Source organism: Tachyglossus aculeatus, chromosome X4, assembly GCF_015852505.1.
Source record: "Tachyglossus aculeatus isolate mTacAcu1 chromosome X4, mTacAcu1.pri, whole genome shotgun sequence".
NCBI lineage: Eukaryota > Metazoa > Chordata > Mammalia > Monotremata > Tachyglossidae > Tachyglossus > Tachyglossus aculeatus.
This window is the reverse complement of record NC_052098.1, coordinates 28,409,846-28,433,082: the sequence shown is the minus strand read 5'-3', so window position 1 is coordinate 28,433,082 and position 23,237 is coordinate 28,409,846. Positions and strand designations below refer to the sequence as shown.

The 23,237-nt window shown below is 44.2% G+C and overlaps 1 protein-coding gene across 1 annotated transcript in view; it reads right to left on the bottom strand.

Moving 5' to 3' along the window:
• ADAMTSL1 (ADAMTS like 1) overlaps window positions 1-23,237 on the bottom strand; it is a 714,148-nt gene that overhangs the window by 97,677 nt on the left and 593,234 nt on the right. The window contains exons 15-16 of the mRNA XM_038769612.1: window positions 22,749-23,050; window positions 14,722-14,851 (exon numbers count right to left, since the gene is read on the bottom strand). Of these exons, the coding sequence (XP_038625540.1) occupies window positions 14,722-14,851; window positions 22,749-23,050 (432 nt within the window). The remainder of the gene's footprint in view (window positions 1-14,721; window positions 14,852-22,748; window positions 23,051-23,237) is intronic.

The following is a 23,237-nucleotide window of genomic DNA, read 5'->3' as shown; positions in this document are numbered from 1 at the left end:
TAAAACAATAAACGGTCAGAATAGGGATGTGAGTCCGTTGTTGGGTAAGGATTGTCTCTGTTGCTGAATTCAACTTTCCAAGCGCTTAGTATAGTGCTCTGCACACAGTAAGTGCTCAATAAATACCACTGAATGAATGAATGAATGAGTGAGGCATCTGTTGGTGTGGAGTCCAGAGAATGGCTACAGATAAGTGCGGCTGAGCCCACCAGTCATGGCCACTGAAGGATCAAGCAGGCTGTGTTTGGATTTGCTGTTGAGTACAGTAGGGATGGCACAAGTTTAGGAAATGGTGGGGCAAGAAGATTTCAGTCAATCAATTTGAATCTGATCTGAGCATTTTGTATCTACCACAGGGCTTAGCGCAGAACTTGGTGTATTGTAAGCATTTGATAAATGCCATGATTCTTATTATTATTTAAAACAGCTGTCAAGCATTTGATAAATGTCATGATTCTTATTATTATTTAAAACAGCTGTCTACTATGTGCACAGCAGTGTAACGAGTGTTTGGGAGAATACAAGATAATTTTCATAGCTGGGAAGAGACACTATAGTAAATTACACATGGGAGGAAATAATAGAGTATATAAGTTCCTAAGTGCTACAGGGAGTTGTGAATATTTAAGTGTTGGGGGAATGTAAGCTGAGAAGGTTAGAAAATAATTGGAGAAGGCCTTCTGGAGAAGAAGCAATTTCCGAAGGACTATGAAGATGCAGGGAGCAGTAGTCTATTGGATGTGAAGGGGTAGAGAGTTCCTGGTGGGAGGGAAAGTGGGAGAAGTAGGTCCATGGTGGGAGAGATTAAAAGGAGGCACGATGTGTAGGTTAGCTTGAGAGGAATGAAGAGTGCAAGCTGAGGTTCACTGGGAGAAGAGAGTGGATAAGTAAGAGGGAGAGAGAGCTGATTTAGTACCTTAAACCCAACTGTCAGGAATTTCTGCTTGTTGCAGACAGGAATGGGCAATACTGGAGGTCTTTGAGGAGCTGGGGGATGTTTACAGGATGATGCTTTAGAAAAATGATCTAGGCAGTGGAATGAAGTATGGACTAGTGAGGGGAAAGACTGGAGACAGGAGGCTCAGCAAGGTGACTGGGATAGAACAAGTGCCTGGACCAGTATGTTGGCCATCTGGATGGAAAGGAAGGAGCAGATCCTGTAAATGCTGTAAAGGAAGAACCAACACGATTTGGTGAAAGACTTAATATGGAGGGGGAAGAGAGGGAGGAGACAAAGATAATATCAAGGTTGTGGGCTGGAGAGATAATAATAATAATAATAATGGCATTTATTAAGTGCTTACTATGTGCAAAGCACTGTTCTAAGTGCTGGGGAAGTTACAAAGTGATCAGGTTGTCCCATGGGGGGCTCACAATCTTAATCCCCATTTTACAGATGAGGTAACTGAGGCACAGAGAAGTTAAGTGCCTTGCCCAAAGTCACACAGCTGACAATTGGCAGAGCTGGGATTTGAACCCATGACCTCTGACTCCAAAGCCTGTGCTCTTTCCACTGAGCCACGCTGCTTCTCAATGAGAGGAGATGGGAAGAAGGGTCAACAGTAATGGGCAAGTTAGGTGGAAGAGAGGATTTTGGAGGGAAGATGAAGAGTTCAGTTTGGACATGCTTGACTTTGAGATGTTAGTAGGGCATCCAAGGGCATCCATGTAGAGTTCTCCTGGAAGCAGGAGGAGATGCAAGACTGCAGAGAAGCAGAGAGATCAGAGGTATCGAGGTAGATTTGGGAGAGAGGGGAACAAGAATTGAGCTGAAGAATTCATCCTTACTGCATGCCTAAGTGTAAATAAACAGAAGTGTTTATCTGGGCTCTTCCCTCATTGCATCAGGAAGCTACCAGTGAAAGATATGTTTGTGTTGAAGGGGGGTAGTGAGGACAGCGTGGGGCATGTTGCAATATACAGGAAGAGAGGAATGATGCTGGCAAAAATGAAGAACATAGATTCATGAAGGAAAGCAAAGGCTATCTCCGCAGCAGATCTCATTTCTGCAACTGTGGCAGATAACCCAAGATCTTGCTGACCTTGGCCTGGCACATTGACAGGGATAATATTTTCATTAGGATGAACTGTTCTTGAACTATTTCCTCAGCATTTTAGACACAAACAGTTTACATTCACATTTGCTCTCTCCCTCTCCCTTCTTTTGTACCTTTATCCATCTCTCTGTTTCCCTCTATCCTTCACTTTGCTTTTCAGGTCACAGGAGTCCTATTTTCTTCCTAGAACACATACCTCTCCTAAGCTCCCTTTATGATTCTGAAGATCCTGGACCACAGAGGACAGTAACCATCAAAAGCTAAAGTCCTCCTAAAGACTTTGCAACTGCTCATTTTCTCAGTGGATAAAGTAATTCTGGGTCCTCCCCTGAAGACCATTTAAAACCATTTCCTCCTGCCCTGTTTTTATTGGAAACAAACGTCAATGAAATACATTTTAAAGGAATAAATCAATGGCATTTCTTGAGTGCTTACTGTGTGCAGAGCACTGTACTAAGCACTTGGGAGAGTACAGCACAGTTGGTAGACATGTTTTCTACCCACAATGAGCTTACAATCTAGAGGGGGAGAAAGAGAATATAAATAAACTATGGATATGTTCATAGATGCTGTAGGGCTGAGGAAGGGGTGAATAAACGGTGCAAATCCAAGTGTAAGGGTGACACAAAAGGGAGTGGGAGAAGAGGAAATGAAGGCTTAGTCAGGGAAGGCCTCCTCACCTTCTAGTTATCGTCCCATATCCCTCCTACCATTCCTTTCCAAACTCCTTGAACGAGTTGTCTACACGCGCTGCCTAGAATTCCTCAACAACAACTCTCTCCTCGACCCCCTCCAGTCTGGCTTCCGTCCCCTTCATTCCACGGAAACTGCCCTCTCAAAGGTCACCAATGACCTCCTGCTTGCCAAATCCAACGGCTCATATTCTGTCCTAATCCTCCTCGACCTCTCAGCTGCCTTTGACACTGTGGACCACCCCCTTCTCCTCAACACGCTATCTGACCTTGGCTTCACAGACTCCATCCTCTCCTGGTTCTCCTCTTATCTCTCCGGTCGTTCTTTCTCAGTCTCTTTTGCAGGCTCCTCCTCCCCCTCCCATCCTCTTACTGTGGGGGTTCCCCAAGGTTCAGTGCTTGGTCCCCTTCTGTTCTCAATCTACACTCACTCCCTTGGTGACCTCATTCGCTCCCATGGCTTCAACTATCATCTCTACGCTGATGACACCCAGATCTACATCTCTGCCCCTGCTCTCTCCCCCTCCCTCCAGGCTCGCATCTCCTCCTGCCTTCAGGACATCTCCATCTGGATGTCCGCCCGCCACCTAAAGCTCAACATGTCGAAGACTGAGCTCCTTGTCTTCCCTCCCAAACCTTGTCCTCTCCCTGACTTTCCCATCTCTGTTGACGGCACTACCATCCTTCCTGTCTCACAAGCCCGCAAACTTGGTGTCATCCTCGACTCCGCTCTCTCATTCACCCCTCACATCCAAGCCGTCACCAAAACCTGCCGGTTTCAGCTCCGCAACATTGCCAAGATCCGCCCTTTCCTCTCCATCCAAACTGCTACCCTGCTCATTCAAGCTCTCATCCTATCCCGTCTGGACTACTGCACCAGCCTTCTCTCTGATCTCCCATCCTCGTGTCTCTCTCCACTTCAATCCATACTTCATGCTGCTGCCCGGATTATCTTTGTCCAGAAACGCTCTGAGCATATTACTCCCCTCCTCAAAAATCTCCAGTGGCTACCAATCAATCTGCGCATCAGGCAGAAACTCCTCACCCTGGGCTTCAAGGCTCTCCATCACCTCGCCCCCTCCTACCTCACCTCCCTTCTCTCCCTCTACTGCCCAGCCCGCACCCTCCGCTCCTCTGCCGCTAATCTCCTCACCGTACCTCGTTCTCGCCTGTCCCGCCATCGACCCCCGGCCCACGTCATCCCCCGGGCCTGGAATGCCCTCCCTCTGCCCCTCCGCCAAGCTAGCTCTCTTCCTCCCTTCAAGGCCCTGCTGAGAGCTCACCTCCTCCAGGAGGCCTTCCCAGACTGAGCCCCTTCCTTCCTCTCCCCCTCGTCCCCCTCTCCATCCCCCCATCTTACCTCCTTCCCTTCCCCACAGCACCTGTATATATGTATATATGGTTGTACATATTTATTACTCTATTTACTTATTTATTTATTTTACTTGTACATTTCTATCCTATTTATTTAATTTTGTTGGTATGTTTGGTTCTGTTCTCTGTCTCCCCCTTTTAGACTGTGAGCCCACTGTTGGGTAGGGACTGTCTCCATGTGTTGCCAATTTGTACTTCCCAAGCGCTTAGTACAGTGCTCTGCACATAGTAAGCGCTCAATAAATACGATTGATTGATTGATTGATTGATTGGAGGAAATGGGCCTTCAGTAAGGCTTTGAGGGTTGGGAGAATGACCATCTGTTGGACATGAAGAGGGAGGGCATTTCAGGCCAGAGGCAGGACATGGACAAGGGGTAATAATAATAATGATGGTATTTGTTAAGTGCTTACTATGTGCCAAGCACTGTTCTAAGCACTGGGGTAGGTACAAGGTAATCAGGTTGCCCCACGTGGGGCTCACATTCTCAATCCCCATTTTCCAGATGAGGTAACTGAGGCACAGAGAAGTCAAGTGACTTGCCCAAGGTCACATAGCAGACAAGTGGCAGAGGTGGGATTAGAACCCACGACCTTTGACTCCCAAGCCCGTGCTCTTGCCACTAGGCCATGCTGCTTCTCTAAGGGTAGGCAGAGAGATAGATGACATTGAGGTACAGTGTGTAGGTTGACATTAGAGGAGTGAAGTGTGCGGGCTGGGTCACAGGAGAAGCAGTGTAGCTCAGTGGAAAGAGCACGGGCTTGGGAGTCAGAGGCCATGGGTTCTAATCCAGGCTCCGCCACATGTCTGCTGTGTGACCATGGGCAAGTCACTTAACTTCTCTGAGCCTCAGTTACCTCATCTGTAAAATGGGGATTAAGACTGTGAGCCCCCGTGGGACAACCTGATCACCTTTATCCCTCCAGCGCTTAGAACAGTGTTTTGCACATAGTAAGCATTTAACAAATGCCATCATCTTCATAGTAGGAGACCAGCGAGGTAAGGTCAGGGGGCAAGGTGCCTGAGTGCTTGAAAATCAATGGTAAGGAGTTTCTGTTTGAGATGGAGGTGGATGAGCAACCACTGGAAGTTCTTGAGATGTAGGAAACACGGAATGAACAGTTTCACAGAAAAGTGATCCAGGCAGTAGAGTGAAGTATTGACTGACTTGGGGAGAGACCTAAGTCAGGGAGGTTAGCAAGGGGGCTGATGCAGTAGTCAATGCGGGATGGGATAAGTAGCATTTTGGATGGACTAGAAAGATGAGGAAGCATGCTGAAAGGGAGCAGGAAGGGGACTGCAGGTAGGTGTTCTGACGGTACTGTCATTCCGCTCCCAAATTAACTGCCACTGCTTATGCCACCACCTCATCTGTTCCTCAGTGGCAACAAACTTCCCCCTTTACAGACAAAGCTTCTTGAGGATAAGAATTCCACCTTACACTTCAATAATTCTTCTCAATGCCTATTTGCATAAAGTAGGTGCTCAAATAATGATGCTGATGACGGTGATGGTGATGACCAAGATTATAGTATTAGAAAACAACATTGCATGAGTGGGCTCTGGATATATACAGCTGATTGAGTGATCCCATTGTCTCCTCAAAAATCTCCAGTGGCTACCAATCAATCTGCGCATCAGGCAGAAACTCCTCACCCTCGGCTTCAAGGCTCTCCATCACCTCGCCCCCTCCTAACTCACCTCCCTTCTCTCCTTCTACAGCCCACCCCGCACCCTCCGCTCCTCTGCCGCTAATCTCCTCACCGTGCCTCGGTCTCGCCTGTCCCGCCATCGACCCCCGGCCCACGTCCTTCCCCGGGCCTGGAATGCCCTCCCTCTGCCCATCCGCCAAGCTAGCTCTCTTCCTCCCTTCAAGGCCCTACTGAGAGCTCATCTCCTCCAGGAGGCCTTCCCAGACTGAGCCCCTTCCTTCCTCTCCCCCTCGTCCCCCTCTCCATCCCTCCGATCTTACCTCCTTCCCTTCCCCACAGCACCTGTATATATGTATATATGTTTGTACATATTTATTACTCTATTTATTTATTTATTTATTTTACTTGTACCTATCTATTCTATTTATTTTATTTTGTTAGTATGTTTGGTTTTGTTCTCTGTCTCCCCCTTATAGACTGTGAGCCCACTGTTGGGTAGGGACTGTATCTATATGTTGCCAGCTTGTACTTCCCAAGTGCTTAGTACAGTGCTCTGCACACAGTAAGCGCTCAATAAATATGATTGATTGATTGATTGATTCTCACATCTAACTGAAATTTAAACACCCATATTACTTCCCACCCAGGAGACCCTCAAACTCTACCCTTCAACAAAGTGGGCATGATTTTGAGGGAGAATTAGATAATTTCAGGAAAAGTCCAATTGGAATATCAGTCAAGCAACTTGCATACAGATGAGGTTCTAGCTCTCACCTTCACCACTCTTTCAACAATAATCATCATTATCAGCATTCAAACACGTTTATTGAGTGCTTACTGTGTGCAGAGCACTGTAGTTGACATCATCATCATCATCATAAAGGTATTTCTTAAGCACTTACTATGTACCAAGCACTCTACTAGGCACTGTGGTAGATAGGAGATAATCAGGTTGGACACAGTCTCTGTCCCTCATGGGGCTCACAAAGTCAGAGGTAGAACAGGTACTGAATCCCCATTTTACAGATGAGGAAACTGAAACACAGAGAATTTAGGTGACTTTGGAAAAGAATGGTCAGTATGAGATGGGACAATAACTGGAGGAAGTTGTGGGGTCAAGCTAGGGCTGTTTTAGGAACAGGGGATACCATGGCATGTTTGAAGGCACTGGGAAAGGAGCTATTGTATAGTGAGGAGTTGAAGATGGCAGTTAGGCAGGGAAGAAGGGAGGGGGCACTTCAATAAATTGCAAAGAGATGGGGTTGGAGACAGAGATGGAGAGGGTAGGTATTAAAAGGAGACAGGAAATCTTCTCTTGAGTTACTGCTGGGAAGGATGGGAGAGTCAAAGAGGGGGCAGGAGGAGGGTGGGACTGGAGAGGAGCAGGGGAGCTATTAGTGGATTTATGCCTGATACTTTCAATTTTATCGATTAAATATGTGATTGGGTCACTAGAGGCAAGAAATGGGGAAACCCAAGGTTGAGGAGGAAGTTAAACATCTGAAACAGCTGGTGTGGGCAATGGACATGGGAATCAATAAAAATGAGGAATATTGTGGCTGGGCAGAGGACAGGGCAGAGTTATAACAAGTGATGATGAATTTGAGATCGGCTTGACGTTTGGATTTCCACCAGCAGCACTGTGTGGCTCGAGAACAAGAAGAAGCATACTGTGGGGTGGATCCAGGGTTGTGGGTCTGTGGTATGAGATTGACAGAGGGACAGGGGAGAGAGGGAGTTGAGTTCAGTGGAGATGGTGGAGCTGAAGGCATGAATTTGTGAGTCTAGAGAATGTAGGTTGGGTATGGAGACCAGATGGGGCATGATGATGTTGAAAAATTGGAGGGGGTCGAGAGATTAGTGATCTCTGTGGGAGAACGGGGCACTTTTGTGGGGAAGGGGTGTGGAGAAAAGGTAAGTGAGGAGGTCATGGTTGGAGAGTGGATCCATGTTGTACCTTTGACACAGGCCCATAGCCAGAATGTAAGGAACTTGCAAAGTTCAGGAGAGCAAGGGACAAAATATTTGGAGATAAAGCTGGTCTAGGGCTTTCAGTACTTTTATTCTGACCAGGTTGACAGGTGAGAAAGGATGAAACTGGAAATATTTTGCTCCCAGCATGCATAAAAATGTTCATCACACAAATACAGACACCTTTGGGAAAAAAGGAGACCAAGTGCTCTCTAAGCACCCAATCAGTTTGTTTCTTTCTGGCTTCAGAACATGGGACTCTCAAACATCTTTGAGAGCCCTTGTCTTTCCTAAGAAAGGGCTGAGAAAGGAGAAGAGGAGAAGGGAAACTGAGCCCAATTCCTGGAACTATGTGCTTTTTCTTCACTGTTTATCTATTCTGTACGAGTCAGCTGTTCTGTGTTGCATAGGAATAAAAGTTTAGTTTTGAAAGTATGTAAGAACAAAGCTGCAGAAATTGCCTGGAATTTCCTTCATTTTCAGCCATCTGGCTTTCATTGCTTACTTCTCTCCCCTCCTCCACACACATTTACCAAATCTTTTCAACACACTCCGGCCAGGCTATCGAATGCTTATAATTAATAACAGGCATGGCTCTTGTGTATGTGTATGGGGGAAGGGAGCTGGGGAAACTGGTGCTTTTTGGCTTTCCTGAGCTATTGATGCCAATGCTTTTGCAAACAAGGGAGATGATCTTGGAATGACAGCACTAGGGGGACGATGAAGAGGACAAAGGGGGAAGCAAAATATAAAGTGTGGGAACAAAGGTCATTTTTGTTTCCAAAAAGAAAGGAATGAATTTTCAACTCTTTTTAAAACAAAAAAATACCAGCATATTTGCTGTCTTACTGTGAACTATCTCAGAATTAACTTCCCTTTAAAGGTCATAAGATGAGATGTGGAATAGCAAAGCATTGGGCTCTTCCCTAATCCAATCAATCATTTGCATTTATTGAACACTTACTGTGTGCAGAGCACTGTATTAAGCACATGGGAGAGTACAACAGACTTGGTAGACATGTTCCCTGCCCACAAGGAGCTTATAGTCTAGAGGGGGAGACAGACCTTGAAGTAAATTATGGATATGTATATAAGTGCTTTGGGGCTGAGGGTGGGGTGAATAAAGGGTACAAAGCCAAATGCAAGGGTGATGCAGAAGGGAGAGGGAGTAGGGAAAATGAGGGCTTAGTCGGAGAAGAACTCTTGGAGGAGATGTGATTTTAATAAGGCTCTGAATGTGGGGAGAGTGGTGGTCTGTTAGCTCTGAAGGGTATGACTAACCTCTCCTTAAGTTTTAACACTTTCCTTCCAAGGTTCAACCCTGAGGAGGTATTGCTTGTGGAGCCCTTTTAGTATCATTCAGATAGAGGGTGGGGGTATGCAATATTCTATAATCCCTTTTCCTCCTCCTCCTCCTCCTCCTCCTCCTCCTCCTCCAAGAAGCCTTTCCCAATTAATTTATAACACCATCAACTGAGTGCTTAGTATAGTATTCTGTATTTACTAAGCACTTACTAATACCACTGATGAGTCCACCCAACAACCACGCTTACCATACATGTATCTTATGCTCATCCTCAGCATTTATCTATATATGCATTGCTAGGCTGTGATGTTTTTTTAAAACAACTAATCCAACTCCTCATTGGAATTAGGGCAAAAGAACTGAAGGAAAAGTGAGTTGGAACTACATTTCCCTACAGGGTAAGGGGCTGGGTTCCTGTAGTTTGTACATTTTCCAGCAACCAAAGGAGCTGATGTGAATGGCATTTGCCGCTGCTTCCTGGGCAAAGAAAACCAGTCAGAGACTGGCTTCCTCTTTGCTACTCTTTATTCCTCTGGGCTCCACCCTGCCCCGAGACCAGATAAATTTGTAGAGTAAACTTGCCTATTTATCACCTTGTTGTTAGTGTATGGAAAGCAGGTTGCCAACCACCTCTAAATCCATATACAGTCTGTAAAAACAACTTGAAATTGGCCGTGTCCACAAAGCCTCTAAAAAGATTGCAATATCCATAAAATATGGATGGCCACCACTCTAAGGCAATGGCACGGGGGATCTTATTTGCTCTACACCATGGCCCAGTGGTTGCCCAGGGTGGCGCCCCTCTGCCCCAGGTACATGAAGCCACACTGTGGCAGAAAAACAACTACTCCATTTCCCAAAAGGGAGAGAGCTTGGATACTTGAAGAAGCAGCATGGCATAGTGGATAGAGCAAGGGCCTGGGGGTCAGAAGGTCATGAGTTCTAGTCCTATTTCTACCATTTGTTTGCTATCCCTAGCCAATCAGTGGTGGTGGTGGTGCCAGCCCTGGAGTTTGAGCCACAGTGTCCCCTCTGCTCCCCAGCTGGGGAGAAAACAAAATCATCTGTTGCGAGCACGGGATCTGGAATCAGGGAGCTAGGTACGGCTGCCTCCTCCTCCTCCCTACTTCCTGGACCTCACCTTCAAGCCCCACTCAGGTCAGGTGCCCCATCTTCTCCCCCCTTGTGGGGTCATGGTTTCCCTATCCCCATATCATTTTTAAAGTGATGCACCTGTGACTGGTTGCCTGTCTGTCCACCGGGTTGAACGGGCCAAAGGGGAAGGGAATAAGAGGAGAGGAGAGAGCACATCCTTTCCTTCCTCCCATCTCTCATCTCGCCCTTCTCCCTTTTTATTTTTTTCCTTTTCCTTTCCTTCTACCTTCCAACTCTTCTCTTTCCTCTCTCTCTTCCATCCATTCCCCTCACCCCCAGCTCACCTTCTCCTCCCCCTCTCTCCTTTTAGTACCTTGTCCTCCTGCTCTTTCCCACTCTCCTCCCCTAATCGTGTCCATTTGCCTGAGGGAAAGAACTAGGGGGCAGCTGTTTGAGGGCTCTAAGGCAGGAGGCAGAAGACAGGTAGGAAGGATGGGGGAACTGTGTTTTTCCCCAGTGTCCCCCTCTCTCCCTGATCCCACACCACTGGGTTTGCAGGCCCTGAAGAGCTCTATTCCTATTGGCTGGGTACTCAGCATTACCTAGCTATGGGTCAAATAGATGCCATAATGGATGCCCAGTTATTTTACATTATACAAATGTTTGTCAGTAAAAAAGTTTGTAAGCTAGTACCTTTCTTTCATACCGTTTGTAAAAATCATTTTCAGCAGTTGGCAACCCCGCTGGAAAGGTTCACATCTGGCAGATCTTCTCCCCATCTCAAAGCCCTACTAAAATCACTTCTCCTGAAGGAAGTCTTCCCTGATTAATCACCTCACCCTATTTTCCCTAACTGCTGAATTACCTATGCATTTTAGTCTTCCCCATTTAAGCACCCAGCCCTCTCCTCCCCACTGCATATATGTACCTATTATTGATTTGTCATACCTACAATTTATTTTAAGTTTGTCATTCCCCCACAATAGACTTTAAACTTCTTGATGGTAGGGATCATCTACTAACTATATTGTACTCTCCCAAGTGCTTAGTACAGTGCTAGGCTAAGAGTAAGAGCTCAATAAATTTTATCAAATGATTGATTGATTTTAAGGGTCTGAAGATGGCCTGGTCTGCTATCTAGCAAAGACTTACCTGTATGACATAGAACTGATTTGTGGTAACTCATCGAGAAGTCATGGCAAAGCCCACTAGCAACCTGAGTTATTTGTACAGATAAGCCTAATAGTGACAATCATAACTGGGCTATTTTAAGTGCTTTCTATGTTCCAGGCACTGTACTAAGCACTGGAGTAGATATAAGAAAATCAGGTCAAACAGCTCCTGTCCCACGTGGGGCTCACAGTCTAAAGGGGAGGGAAAACAGGAATTTCATCCCCATTTTACAGATGAGGAAACTGAGGCACAGAAGTCTTTCCCTTAAATCAATACAAAAATTCTTAAAATGGATTAAGCTTGTATAGTTTGACGACCATTAGTTCTCTTGGTATTGGAGGCACCATTTCATGTCTTTCCTTCAATCACATGGCATATAGAGGTAACAGTTTAAAATATTTTCAGCATATCTTCCAGGTAAGGTCACCTTCTTCCTAGTACTAGTACAATCCAGGCAGACTTTGGATTACAGCCAACCCATGATACAACCATCCCAAGGATATATCCTGTACGATTGATGCTTACTCCACACATATACCTGGTTAGTCCCAAATTTCCAGCTGAGCATTGCAGGCTAGTAAATCCCTTCCCACTCCCTCCCTTCATTGGTTGAGAGTAAGCATTCAATGATGAATTGGATCAGGTCTTTAAGATGTTGAATTGACTCTTGAGAAGTTATTGAATTGGGAAGGCATTCAATTTAGAAATGGATGATCAGGATGGCACTGAATTAATTGCACCTCATTCACCCAAAGCATTGTCCAACAAGGACCTCACTGAACTTAATAATAACAATAATAATAATTTTGGCATTTGTTAAGCGCTTAATATGTGCCAAGCACCATACTAACCATTGGAGGTGATGGATTATAATGCTACTGAACAAAGTCTTTGTTCTACATGGAGCTCATAATCCAAGAGGAAAGGAGAGCAGATATAGACAAGATAACTGAGGCACATAGAAGTTAAGTGACTTGTCCAAGGTCGCACAGCAGGCAAACGGTGGAGCCTGAATTAGAACCCAGGTCTTCTGAGTCCCAGGCCTGTGATCCTTATACTAGGTCACTTGGACAATCCAATTAAAAAGTTTAAATAAGAAGTCTTGCATCAATTTTCCAAAAAGCAGATCAATCATTCAATCAAGCAATGGTATTTACTGAGCACTTACTGTGTGCAGAACAATGTACTAAGCACTTGGGAGAGGACCATACAACAGAGTTCCCAGCCTACAAGGAATTTACAGTCTAGTGGTGAGGCAGACATTAAAATATATTATGAAAACGTAAATAAGTGCTATGGGGCTGAGGGTGGGGTGAATATCAAGTGCTTACAGGGTAAAGATACAAGTGCATAGGCAACACCAAGTAGAGGGAGTAGGGTAAATGAGGAATGAGTTGGGGAAGATGTGATTTTAGAAGGGTGGTCTGTCGTACACAAAGTGGGAGGGAGTTCCAGGCCAGGGGTCAGCAACAAGATAGACAAGATTGAGGTACAGTGAGTAGTTTGGTATTAGAGGAGCTAAGTGAGTAGCCTGAATTGTAGTAAGAGATCAGTGAGGTAAGATAGGAAGGGGTAAGATGATTGAGATGGATTTATAAATATGACTGAAGACAACTAACGGAGAATGGAGTTCAAAGGTGCACAAAGTGTTCAAAGCTTTCAGAAGGAACTCACCTGATACAAGGGCCTTTAAGAAGAAAAGAAGAATGTTGTTCTTCAACCTAAACTGGACAATTTATTCACTCATGTTGAAAAACCATAACCACCTTGTAAGCTCCTTGAGGGCAGGGTTCCTGTCTACCAACTCTAATGTACTGTACTCTTTCAAGTGCTAGGTACAGTGCTCTGTAGACAGTAAGTGCTTAATAAATGTCACTGATAATGATACCCCTGGTGGTACCAATAATACCACTGAAAGAACAAGCTTCTATTTTTGCAGCAAAGATTCAATGATTTTACAACTCCTCATTTATTTCACATTGTGATATTACACTTTGAATCACTTTAATAATGATTAAATTATAGTTCAGTAATGTTTATGTGTATATAACACATAAATAAATTCTATATTACTTTTCCTAAGGGGAAAATGTACCCCACGAGACAACCACAACAAATACAACTGGTTTGCATCATGATATATGCCTAATATTATCCTTTGTGTTCAGTAGGCATTTCGTTTAGTAGGCACTTCTGTTTGACTGAAAAATAATGAGCTTGATTTGCCCAAATTTTGAATGTGGCAGGTTCAAGTAAATGGGGCATATGTGGTATAAGTATTTTAACCAACCTGTGGTGGTGTTTTATAAATTTAAAGTATTTGTGCCCCAAGCAATATTACAGAGTTGAACGTACAATTCAAAACAAGAATTAAGCTTGAAGTCTCTAAAACAAGGTAGAAAATATAATAGCTCTCAATTCAAAAAAGCTATTTTTCTAATACTTTCACTTAAATTGATTTAAAAGGAGAGCCAGTTATACCAAAAGGCTCTACACAAGTGTCCTGAAAATTAAACAAGCCTATCACTTTCTTAATTTCAGCCACTTCAGGCAAAGGACTAAGTAGTTTATGTGTCTAAGGAGAAATTAGCTTATAGGACTGGAAGAAATTAAACTGGAAAATAATCCCTTGCCCAGAATATATGGTATGAACCTATTGTAACATTTTTCATCCTACTAAAAGGATTTGCAGTGCTGAGATTTGGGCATCTTCATTTTTGAGCAGCAAGTTACATATCAGTGGTTTTAGTTTCTACGGAGCTATGGTACACACTAGACTCTTCAGGCAAGTACCTTAAAACATCTAAAAATGATGTGGCCTGAATGACTGGATTTGTTTAGCATTTAGTGTGATTAAAAATAAGTCACAGGGCTGAACAATTAAAGGTTGTAAGTAACTGATTTTCTGCATGAGGACTACATACAAGATTGCATGTTGTAATAAACCTGTACTGCACACTGACAGATTTCAGAGTAGATCAGTTAAACCACCCAGATACCAGGGCAAGATTATGGGTTCCCAAAACACAACCTCCCACTGCCCTAAGGTAAAAGAGAATTAGTTGGAGTGGTGTTTGGACTTTGAAGGCCAGCCAGAACATGGCAAAAGTCATAGAAATACAAGCCAACTTCATGATCCTTTCAGCAAAAGGCAGCAGCGCACTTGCATGCTATATATGTCACACTGTTACATGCAACATGTACTTCAGGACTCCATGAATGGCCACTGGGTGGATTTCAAAAGTCCTGGTTTCAATTAAATTTAAGTGGATCTGACTAGAATTTTGAACTGATGCTAATTGGTTTTCAAAACATCAGGTAATAATAATGGTCTGGTCTTTCATGCGGAAAGATGCACTCAGTCCAGCACATGCTGTCCAAGAGAACGTGGAATAGCTTACCTTGCAGGGCAGGGCTCCAAGCTGCAGGCTTTTAGGAGCTGGGGAGGCCGCCGACTGGTCATGCACAGACCCTCATCTGCGGTCTCTCTCGTTTGTTTATTCAGGCAACTCACCACAGCCTCCTGGACACCTGCACACAAATCACGCCATCAGGCCATAGTACAGAGAGAGCTTGTGTGAGGGTTGATGGAGCATAGACCAGCAAACTGGTGGGAGGTCTTGGTAGCTGGTATGGATCTTATTTGAAAACATGGGAGTGGGCAGTTTAAAGCTTGGGGCTGCCAATCTCATAAAGAGTCAGGGAGACAAAACTCTTAGATTTGTGACCTCTGAGAGGTTCTGCCACAAGGAGTGCAGCCTAGTCTCAAATCTGCCCCCCCACAAAAGAAAGACACACCCCACACAAAACCAAAACACACTCCACACAAAATCTACCACCAGAAAAAAGAAAAGAAAAACACACCACGCACAAAACCAAGTGTTCCTAGCAAATGTCACTGTATATTGCTGAGTTGCTCATACAGTTTGGTGGCATTTCATTTAAGTAATTCAGCAATATCCAGTGACATTTGCTAGGAACACTTGGTTTTGTGCGTGGTGTGTTTTTCTTTTCTTTTTTCTGGTGGTAGAGGTGAGACTAGGCTGCTGAAACTAGATAATTTTACACAGTAGGCAAGGTGCCAAAAACGGCTCTGGATATTTGCATCTTATATTTTTAATTAAGGGGAGAGTGGTGTACTTGGAAGGGAGGACCAAAGCAACATTAGCTCGTCCAGAGTTTGTAAACTGGAGTTGCTGTCAGATTGCTCTGCTTTGTGTGTGTCAGCAGTCAAGGTTTAAAGCTTTTCCTTGCTTCCTTGCTGCCTCCTGATTCTGGTTTCTGTCTTCAGTGACCTACGGAAGGTTTGGAAGGTGGAATGAAGCGAGAGAACTAAGAAATTGTGGTGACTAACTCCATTAAAAACAATTTTCCATTTTCTCCTGGTAGGTTCTGGAATTCAAGGGAACAGCACAGGTCACTGGAAAGCTAGGAAATGAATGATCAGAAGCGCTCACACACAGGGACCTTCAGATCACTTGTGCTTGATGCTGAACACTCAGGAATCTACAGAGTTGGAAGAAGTTTAGGCTAATAAGATCATTGCCAATTGTTTCACACAGCAGTAGAGTTTCCAAATAACAACAGCAGCTATGGAATCTACCTCATGTGGCCCTCTGTCTTCTGCCTCTCAATCTAATAGTTTCCAAGAGAAGGCACTGCCCATGTAGCAAGATTCCTTAATGCTTATAAATCAGTCACTGCTGTACACTTACACTGAGTATTCATGGTGGATGGCTATCACTTTAAAGGGGACTAGCCTAGGAATATCTGTGTTCTTCTTATTTGACAAGCCAGTCAAAATGTTCTCCAACAGCATATTCAGCAATCATATTTTCCATGCTGCCAATATAGACTCCCTTTGTTTTAATTTTTGTAAACTTTTTGGGAAGTTCAAAATGGAAAATTTACAAAGTGGGGTCAGTTCAGGGTGGAGGGCTGGAGGTTTACTAATAGGCACTCAATTAGCTCCTTCATATGTTGTAGGCTGACAGCGGGGTGTTCTTTTGCATTTGGCAGGGCCCGGCATTGACAACTTAGAGACTGGTAATTAATCACAGTATTTCCCAAGAAATGTTGATATAATCGGTACCATTTCCCAATACAATGGATTGGCATTACCAGTGCAATGATCAAATCCTTTCAAAAGGATGCAAACTACTCGGAACAAATCCTGGAGCTGCCAAACTTCAACTTATTAACCAATGAACTCCCTCGTTAATGAACCTGCCTGCCCCGGCTCTCCCACTGCCCTGGAAGTCATGATTTTTCAGGGTGTTCTGTAAAACCCAAAGAAATGCAAAGCTTCATGCTCATTGAAAGATTTCTATGCCTTTACTCATTCTAATTTATAATCATATAGACAAATGCTTGTTTTAAAATTCTCCAAACGTTCCTCTCTCTCTCTCTTGCTCTCTCTCTCTCTCTCTCTCTCTCTCTCTCACACACACACACACACACACACACACACAAACACACACACCCTCCCCCTTGCCCGCCCCCCCACCAGTAAATGGGAAAGAAATGGAAAGGGAATGCAGAAATGGTGGACGCTGAAAACTCCCATGAGCATCTCCATTCTAGGAGTGTTCACTGATAGTGTGGGGGGAGGGGGGAGGGGGAGGGGCGGGAATTGGAGAATTCCCATTCCCAAAAAAAGCTATACCGACTGTACACTCCCAAGTGCTTAGTATAGCGCTCTAGACAGGGTAAACACTCAATGAATACTATTGATTGATTAATCCCAGATCGAAGTGAGGAAATTTTGTCAGGGTACTGACCTATGGACAGGGTCCTAAAGGTATTTCTTTACTTCTGATTATAATATCTATACATTATTTAGTTTTTAACTTAATTCACCTTACTTCTGCCTGGTTGTTTCCTGAAACTGTGTCTTCTACATTATTCGGACAAACTGCAGCACCTAAAACTGTGCCATGTATATGGATGTTTGACAAATATTTGTTGAATGAATGCAATAATTGCTCTCAGTGTTCCTGGTGACTTCACACACCCGCAGTGCAACCCACCAGAGAAATAATGGGGAGAGTGAAAGGAGGAATATAGGATTGGTATACTTAATCCTAATTGAACACTCAGTGCTGGAGCAAGTCTTCTAAAACTGTGATTTTTATGATTTTCAGAAATGTTCTTGGCAAACATACCAAAAGGGAGCTCATGTGAGAGGGAACAACAGGTAAAAGTCTTCCCCCTCTATTTTTCCTGAGAGTGACTTGATTTCAGGTTCTCCTTCAGATGGATTTTACTATTGATTCTGTTGCCCAGGATTTCAACAAAATGAAGCTGTTCAATTTCAACTGTTTTCCTGGAACATGCATATTAGTTCATATGTGGGAAATTCAAACAAAACGGGGAGGTGAGGGTGGGACATAGGACACAGATCTAAGTGGTTTAAGTTCACTTTCAATCTTCAAGCAAATGGGATTTTCAGTGTTTATATCTAGCAGAATAGCATAATTGTTACATGATATTTGATGACAGCTCTGGGACATGCAGCCACTAACTACAGATTCAATTGCTAACCAGTTCCTTCTGGTTGCTACCTCTCAAAGGTGAAAGGTTACTTTTGTGTCTATTTCACCTCCTGAGATTACAAAAGCAATAAAATTAGGTTGATCTGTCTTGCAAGAAAAAAAATAATTTAGAATTGATTCCTTAATCCTGCAAATTTTGGATTGAATTTAGGTAAAATGATTAGAAAAACATATCATCTCTTGCATAACACAGGTGGAAGATCAAGGGAGACCAAATAACATAATAAAATGTTGTCACACTATGATTTTTGAATATATGGTCTGTATATTAAATTTCTTTGGTTCATATGGACATCACATGAATTGTATGTCTATGAATATTTTCGCCACTTTGGTATTTTCAACTCTAACATTTCAAAAACAATTATTGCCTAGGCCCAGAGTTGCAGGCACTAGATATGTCCATTTGCTGACAGTTTGAGCTCTAAGAAACTTCAGTGGTACCATAATTGTAACAAGCACACAAACTATAATTAATGTTCGGCAAATCAATCAATCAATCGTATTTATTGAGCACTTACTGTGTGCAGAGCACTGTACTAAGCACTTGAGAAGTACAAGTTGGCAACATATAGAGACAGTCCCTACCCAACAGTGGGCTCACAGTCTAGAATGGGGAGACAGAGAACAAAACAAAACATATTAACAAAATAAAATAAATAGAATAGATATGTACAAGTAAAATAAATAAATAGAGTAATAAATACGTACAAACATATATATATATATACAGGTGCTGTGGGGAAGGGAAGGAGGTAAGGCTGGGGGGATGGAGAGGGGGAGGAGGGGGAGAAGGAGGAGAGGGGGAGAGTTGAGGCAAAGAACTCCTACAGGAAGGGATCAGGTGGTATGTTAACCACCTACATTTTATTTCCACATTAATGCACAGAGAATGCTTTCAAATAAATTCATTCCTTAGCACACTTGTTGGATCTTAGGTTCCTGATCGGGGTGAGGGGAACAGGTGGATTCTTGAAGATAAAGGTATCTAGCTATTTATAAACTCCATTGCAGAGCCTATTTCTTCCATCTACTTCTGAAGTTCCAGACATGATTGTTACTGTGATTCAAAGTTATGACTCTCTTGCGTCAGTCCATGAATAAATACCATTTTTAAAATGCACATTTTTTAAAGCCCAGGACTAGCAATTCTTCATTTCATTCTAATAAAGTTTGGACTGATTTTCTAAACCAGTCCCCTAAACTGGCAGTGCAAAAGCAGCAATTTAAGGGTCTGGGGTGGGCCCCTGACAATTTGTGTATTCTGTCCAAAAGGGGATTACATTGGGAGAAAAGGCTTTGGGTTTCCACATTACAGAAACAATGTGGCACAATGGATAGAGCACGGGCCTCGGAGTCCGAGGGTCCTGGCTTCTAATCCCGGTTTCTAATCCCAGGTCCGCAACTTGTCTGTTGTGTGACCTTGGGAAAGACATTTTCCTGATTTGTGCTACAATTACCTCATCTGTAAAATGGGGATTGAGACTGTGAGCCCCATGTGGGACAGGGACTGTGTCCAACCCGATTTGCTTGTATCCATCCTAGAGTTTAGTATCGTGCCTGGCACAAGTAAGCGCTTAATCAATCAATCAATCAATCAATCAATCGTATTTATTGAGCGCTTACTGTGTGCAGAGCACTGTACTAAGCACTTGGGAAGTACAAGTTGGCAACATATAGAGACAGTCCCTACCCAACAGTGGGCTCACAGTCTAAAAGGGGGAGACAGAGAACAAAACAAAACATATTAACAAAATAAAATAAATAGAATAGATATGTACAAGTAAAATAAATAGAGTAATAAATACGTACAAACATATATACATATATGCAGGTGCTGTGGGGAAGGGAAGGAGGTAAGGCTGGGGGGATGGAGCGGGGGCTCAGTCTGGGAAGGCCTCCTGGAGGAGGTGAGCTCTCAGTAGGGCCTTGAAGGGAGGAAGAGAGCTAGCTTGGCGGATGGGCAGAGGAAGGGCATTTCAGGCCAGGGGGATGACGTGGGCCGGGGGTCGATGGCGGGACAGGCAAGAACAAGGCACGGTGAGGAGATTAGTGGCGGAGGAGCGGAGGGTGCGGGCTGGGCTGTAGAAGGAGAGAAGGGAGGTGAGGTAGGAGGGGGCGAGGTGATGGAGAGCCTTGAAGCCGAGAGTGAGGAGTTTCTGCCTGATGCGTAGGTTGCAAATACCTCAATTATTATTATGGTCTTTTGTAATGCTGAAGTTGCTTCTTCAACTTTTCCCCATGGCTTTTCTCTGGAGTGGTGGTTCAAAGAGGAAAACTCCCAAGATGAACCAGCTACATAGTTAACTTTTCATGAATTGGCAAAAAGCTGAGCACCCCTCTTCCCTCCTCCTAGCTCACCTCCACCCAGGGAACACAGGCCAGGTCACTACTCCATCTTCCCATTTAGATGTTTCAGTTTCTCCCTTGGCTTAGTGACAACAAATGCTATTCAAGCTATCTTCTCTTGTTACACAAGAAAAAAAAAATATCCCTCTGAAAACTAGTGGAGAAATACCATCAGTACAACAGCAGTTTTCCAGCACACTGTCTTGTGAAATCAGCTTTTAAAATTTAGGCTTTCACATGCCAGGGCTCTCCATTAAAACACTTTCAAATTCCAAGGTTTGAAATTGGAAGATTTTACAAACAAACAAAAATCCAGAGCCAGGATTATTAAACTCCTTGTAAAAGACCTGCTGGGGAAAATACTACATTTTCTTGCAATTGTTCCATCCTTCATTCCTTTTTACTTGAACTGTGAACCCTTTGGCTGTATTGATTCTACCTCTCTCCATGCCTAAAAGTTGCCTTTTAAGAAGGAGCAGCTAACACAATCCCAGCCCTGAGACATAGTTTTCCTAGTCAACTTAGCACTTCTTTATAATACGTAAGTGAGGATCTTCAGTGGTGGAGGCAGCTTAGTGGTTTGAAACAATTCTAGGCTGAAAGTGTTTTTTGACCATGAGAGAGACTGAATAGTCTTCCACTATCCATCAATCAGTGGTATTTACTGAGCACTTACTGTGCACAAAGACTGTACTCAGCACTTGGGGGAGTACAATACCACAGAGTTGGTAGTCACATTCCCTACTCACAATGAGCTCACAGTCTAGAGGAGGAGACAGGCACTATACCTAGGTAATCAAAATCCATGTTGAGGGGAAAGGGATTTGGAGCAGAGGGTGGCCTACTGCTGCTAAGTGTCTATGGAAAACTTTTACATTCATGAAAAAGACCCCAGGTTCACTGATGCCAGCAGTGTCTATGGGATTTTAAATTTGCCACCCACCCCTTTTTTGACCATTGAGAGGAACCTAAACCTTACAAGAGATTTCCGAAACTGCCTCTGAGTTCTACAGGTTAGAAACCTTATCATTCAAATCATAAAGTTCACCCTTATGGATCCAATACAGTGTGTGTGGAATTATATGCACAATATTCATAACCCATGACCTCAGCAATGCTTCAAGTACCAAGACCATCTGCTTCAGGCCAGCACACTGATAGTTATCTTGGCCATATGCTTTTCTTTTGCACTGGAGCCCCAACTTAAGTCAAGGAGTAGCTCAACATGCATGTATATATATGTATACACACGGTTATGGTATTTATAAAGCACATATATGTACTAAACTCTGGAGCAGATACAGAATAATCAACTGAGACATAATCTTTGTCTCACACAGCTCACAATCTAAGAGGTACAGAGATCAGGGAATCTTAGCTCCAACTTAATAGATAAGGAAACTGCGGCACAGAGAGATTGACTTGCACAGCTGGGTAGAAGCAGAGGTTAGGGCCTAGAACCTGCATCTCCTGACTCCAAGTCTCATGCTCTTTGCATTAGGATATACACTTTATAGCTGTCCCTTGAACTCGAGACATTTACCCGTGGGTGATTATATGCCTCAATCTCTCATCCTATCCCGACTGGATTACTGCATCAGCCTCCTCTCTGATCTCCCATCCTCCTGTCTCTCCCCACTTCAATCTATACTTCACACTGCTGCCCGGATCATCTTTGTGCAGAAACTCTCGGGGCATGTTACTCCTCTCCTCAAAAATCTCCAGTGGCTACCAATCAACCTATGCATCAGGCAAAAACTCCTCACTCTCGGCTTCAAGGCTCTCCATCACCTCGTCCCCTCCTACCTCACCTCCCTTCTTTCCTTCTACAGCCCAGCCCATACCCTCCGATCCTCTGCCACTAACCTCCTCACTGTGCCTCGTTCTCGCCTGTCCTGCCGTCGCCCCCTGGGCCACGTCCTCCCCCTGGCCTGGAATGCCCTCCCCCGGCCTGTGAGCCCGCTGTTGGGTAGGGACCGTCTCTATACATTGCCAACTTGTACTTCCCAAGCGGTTAGTACAGTGCTCTGCACACAGTAAGCACTCAATAAATACAATTGAATGACTGAATGAATGAATGCCTGAAAAGTCCAATGCAGGATCTACAGGACCAACCCCACTATACACAAATAGAGACTGTCCATTGCTTTGCTGCCTTATTTGCTGTTTGCAGCACCCGATAAATGACACCCAACATCAGTGTTCATGTGATGTTGGCATGAATTGGGCTTCTTGCTTTTCTGCCCAGGGTGAATACTGTGAGCCATTGCAAGACAAATGCACACAACAATATTGGCTCATAACTGACATTACCTTCTCAACCCCAAAAGGGAGTATCTGGGCTTGATTCCAAACATCTCCTGCATATAGACTTCTTTTCTTCACACCCCCTCTTACCTTAGTCCTTGGGAGAAAGGCACTAAACTAGTCTTTGCCCAAAGTACACATTTGTACACCAGAAAGGAAAACAGGAAAGAAAGGTAAGTGGGTGGGGAGGGGGATAGGATAGAATATGCCTTTCTCACCTCCTCCACATGACTCGGAGCACTCGGTGAAGCCTTCGTATTCCCAGTCATACAACTCTTCAAAGTCCTGCAGGCCCCCATAGAGCAGATCGGCCTCTCCAGGGTTGTATTCAGCCAGTTCTCCACTGCAGGGACCAGCATAACACGCTCTCTGAGTGACCGGCTTGGGCCCTTCACACTCGTCAATGGGCAGGTCAGCCACGGACTGGGAGAAAGACAGAAGCACCTGGCACTTCACCATCCGCACCTGAGTGCCAACCCCACAGGTAACAGTACATGAAGACCAGGCCTCGGGGATGAACCTGCAACAGGCAAGTGAGCAAGAGGAAAAGATGAGAAGTCCCAGAAGGAACAATGTGGGGGGCAGAAACCGCAGCATCCTTCATCTCACAGTTGCTACCGTTGCATCATGTGCCTTACCCCAAAGACTCCTGCTGTGTTTTAGTTGGTGAGCTAATGTGCAAGCATTTCTGGACTGTTTTTTCCAAA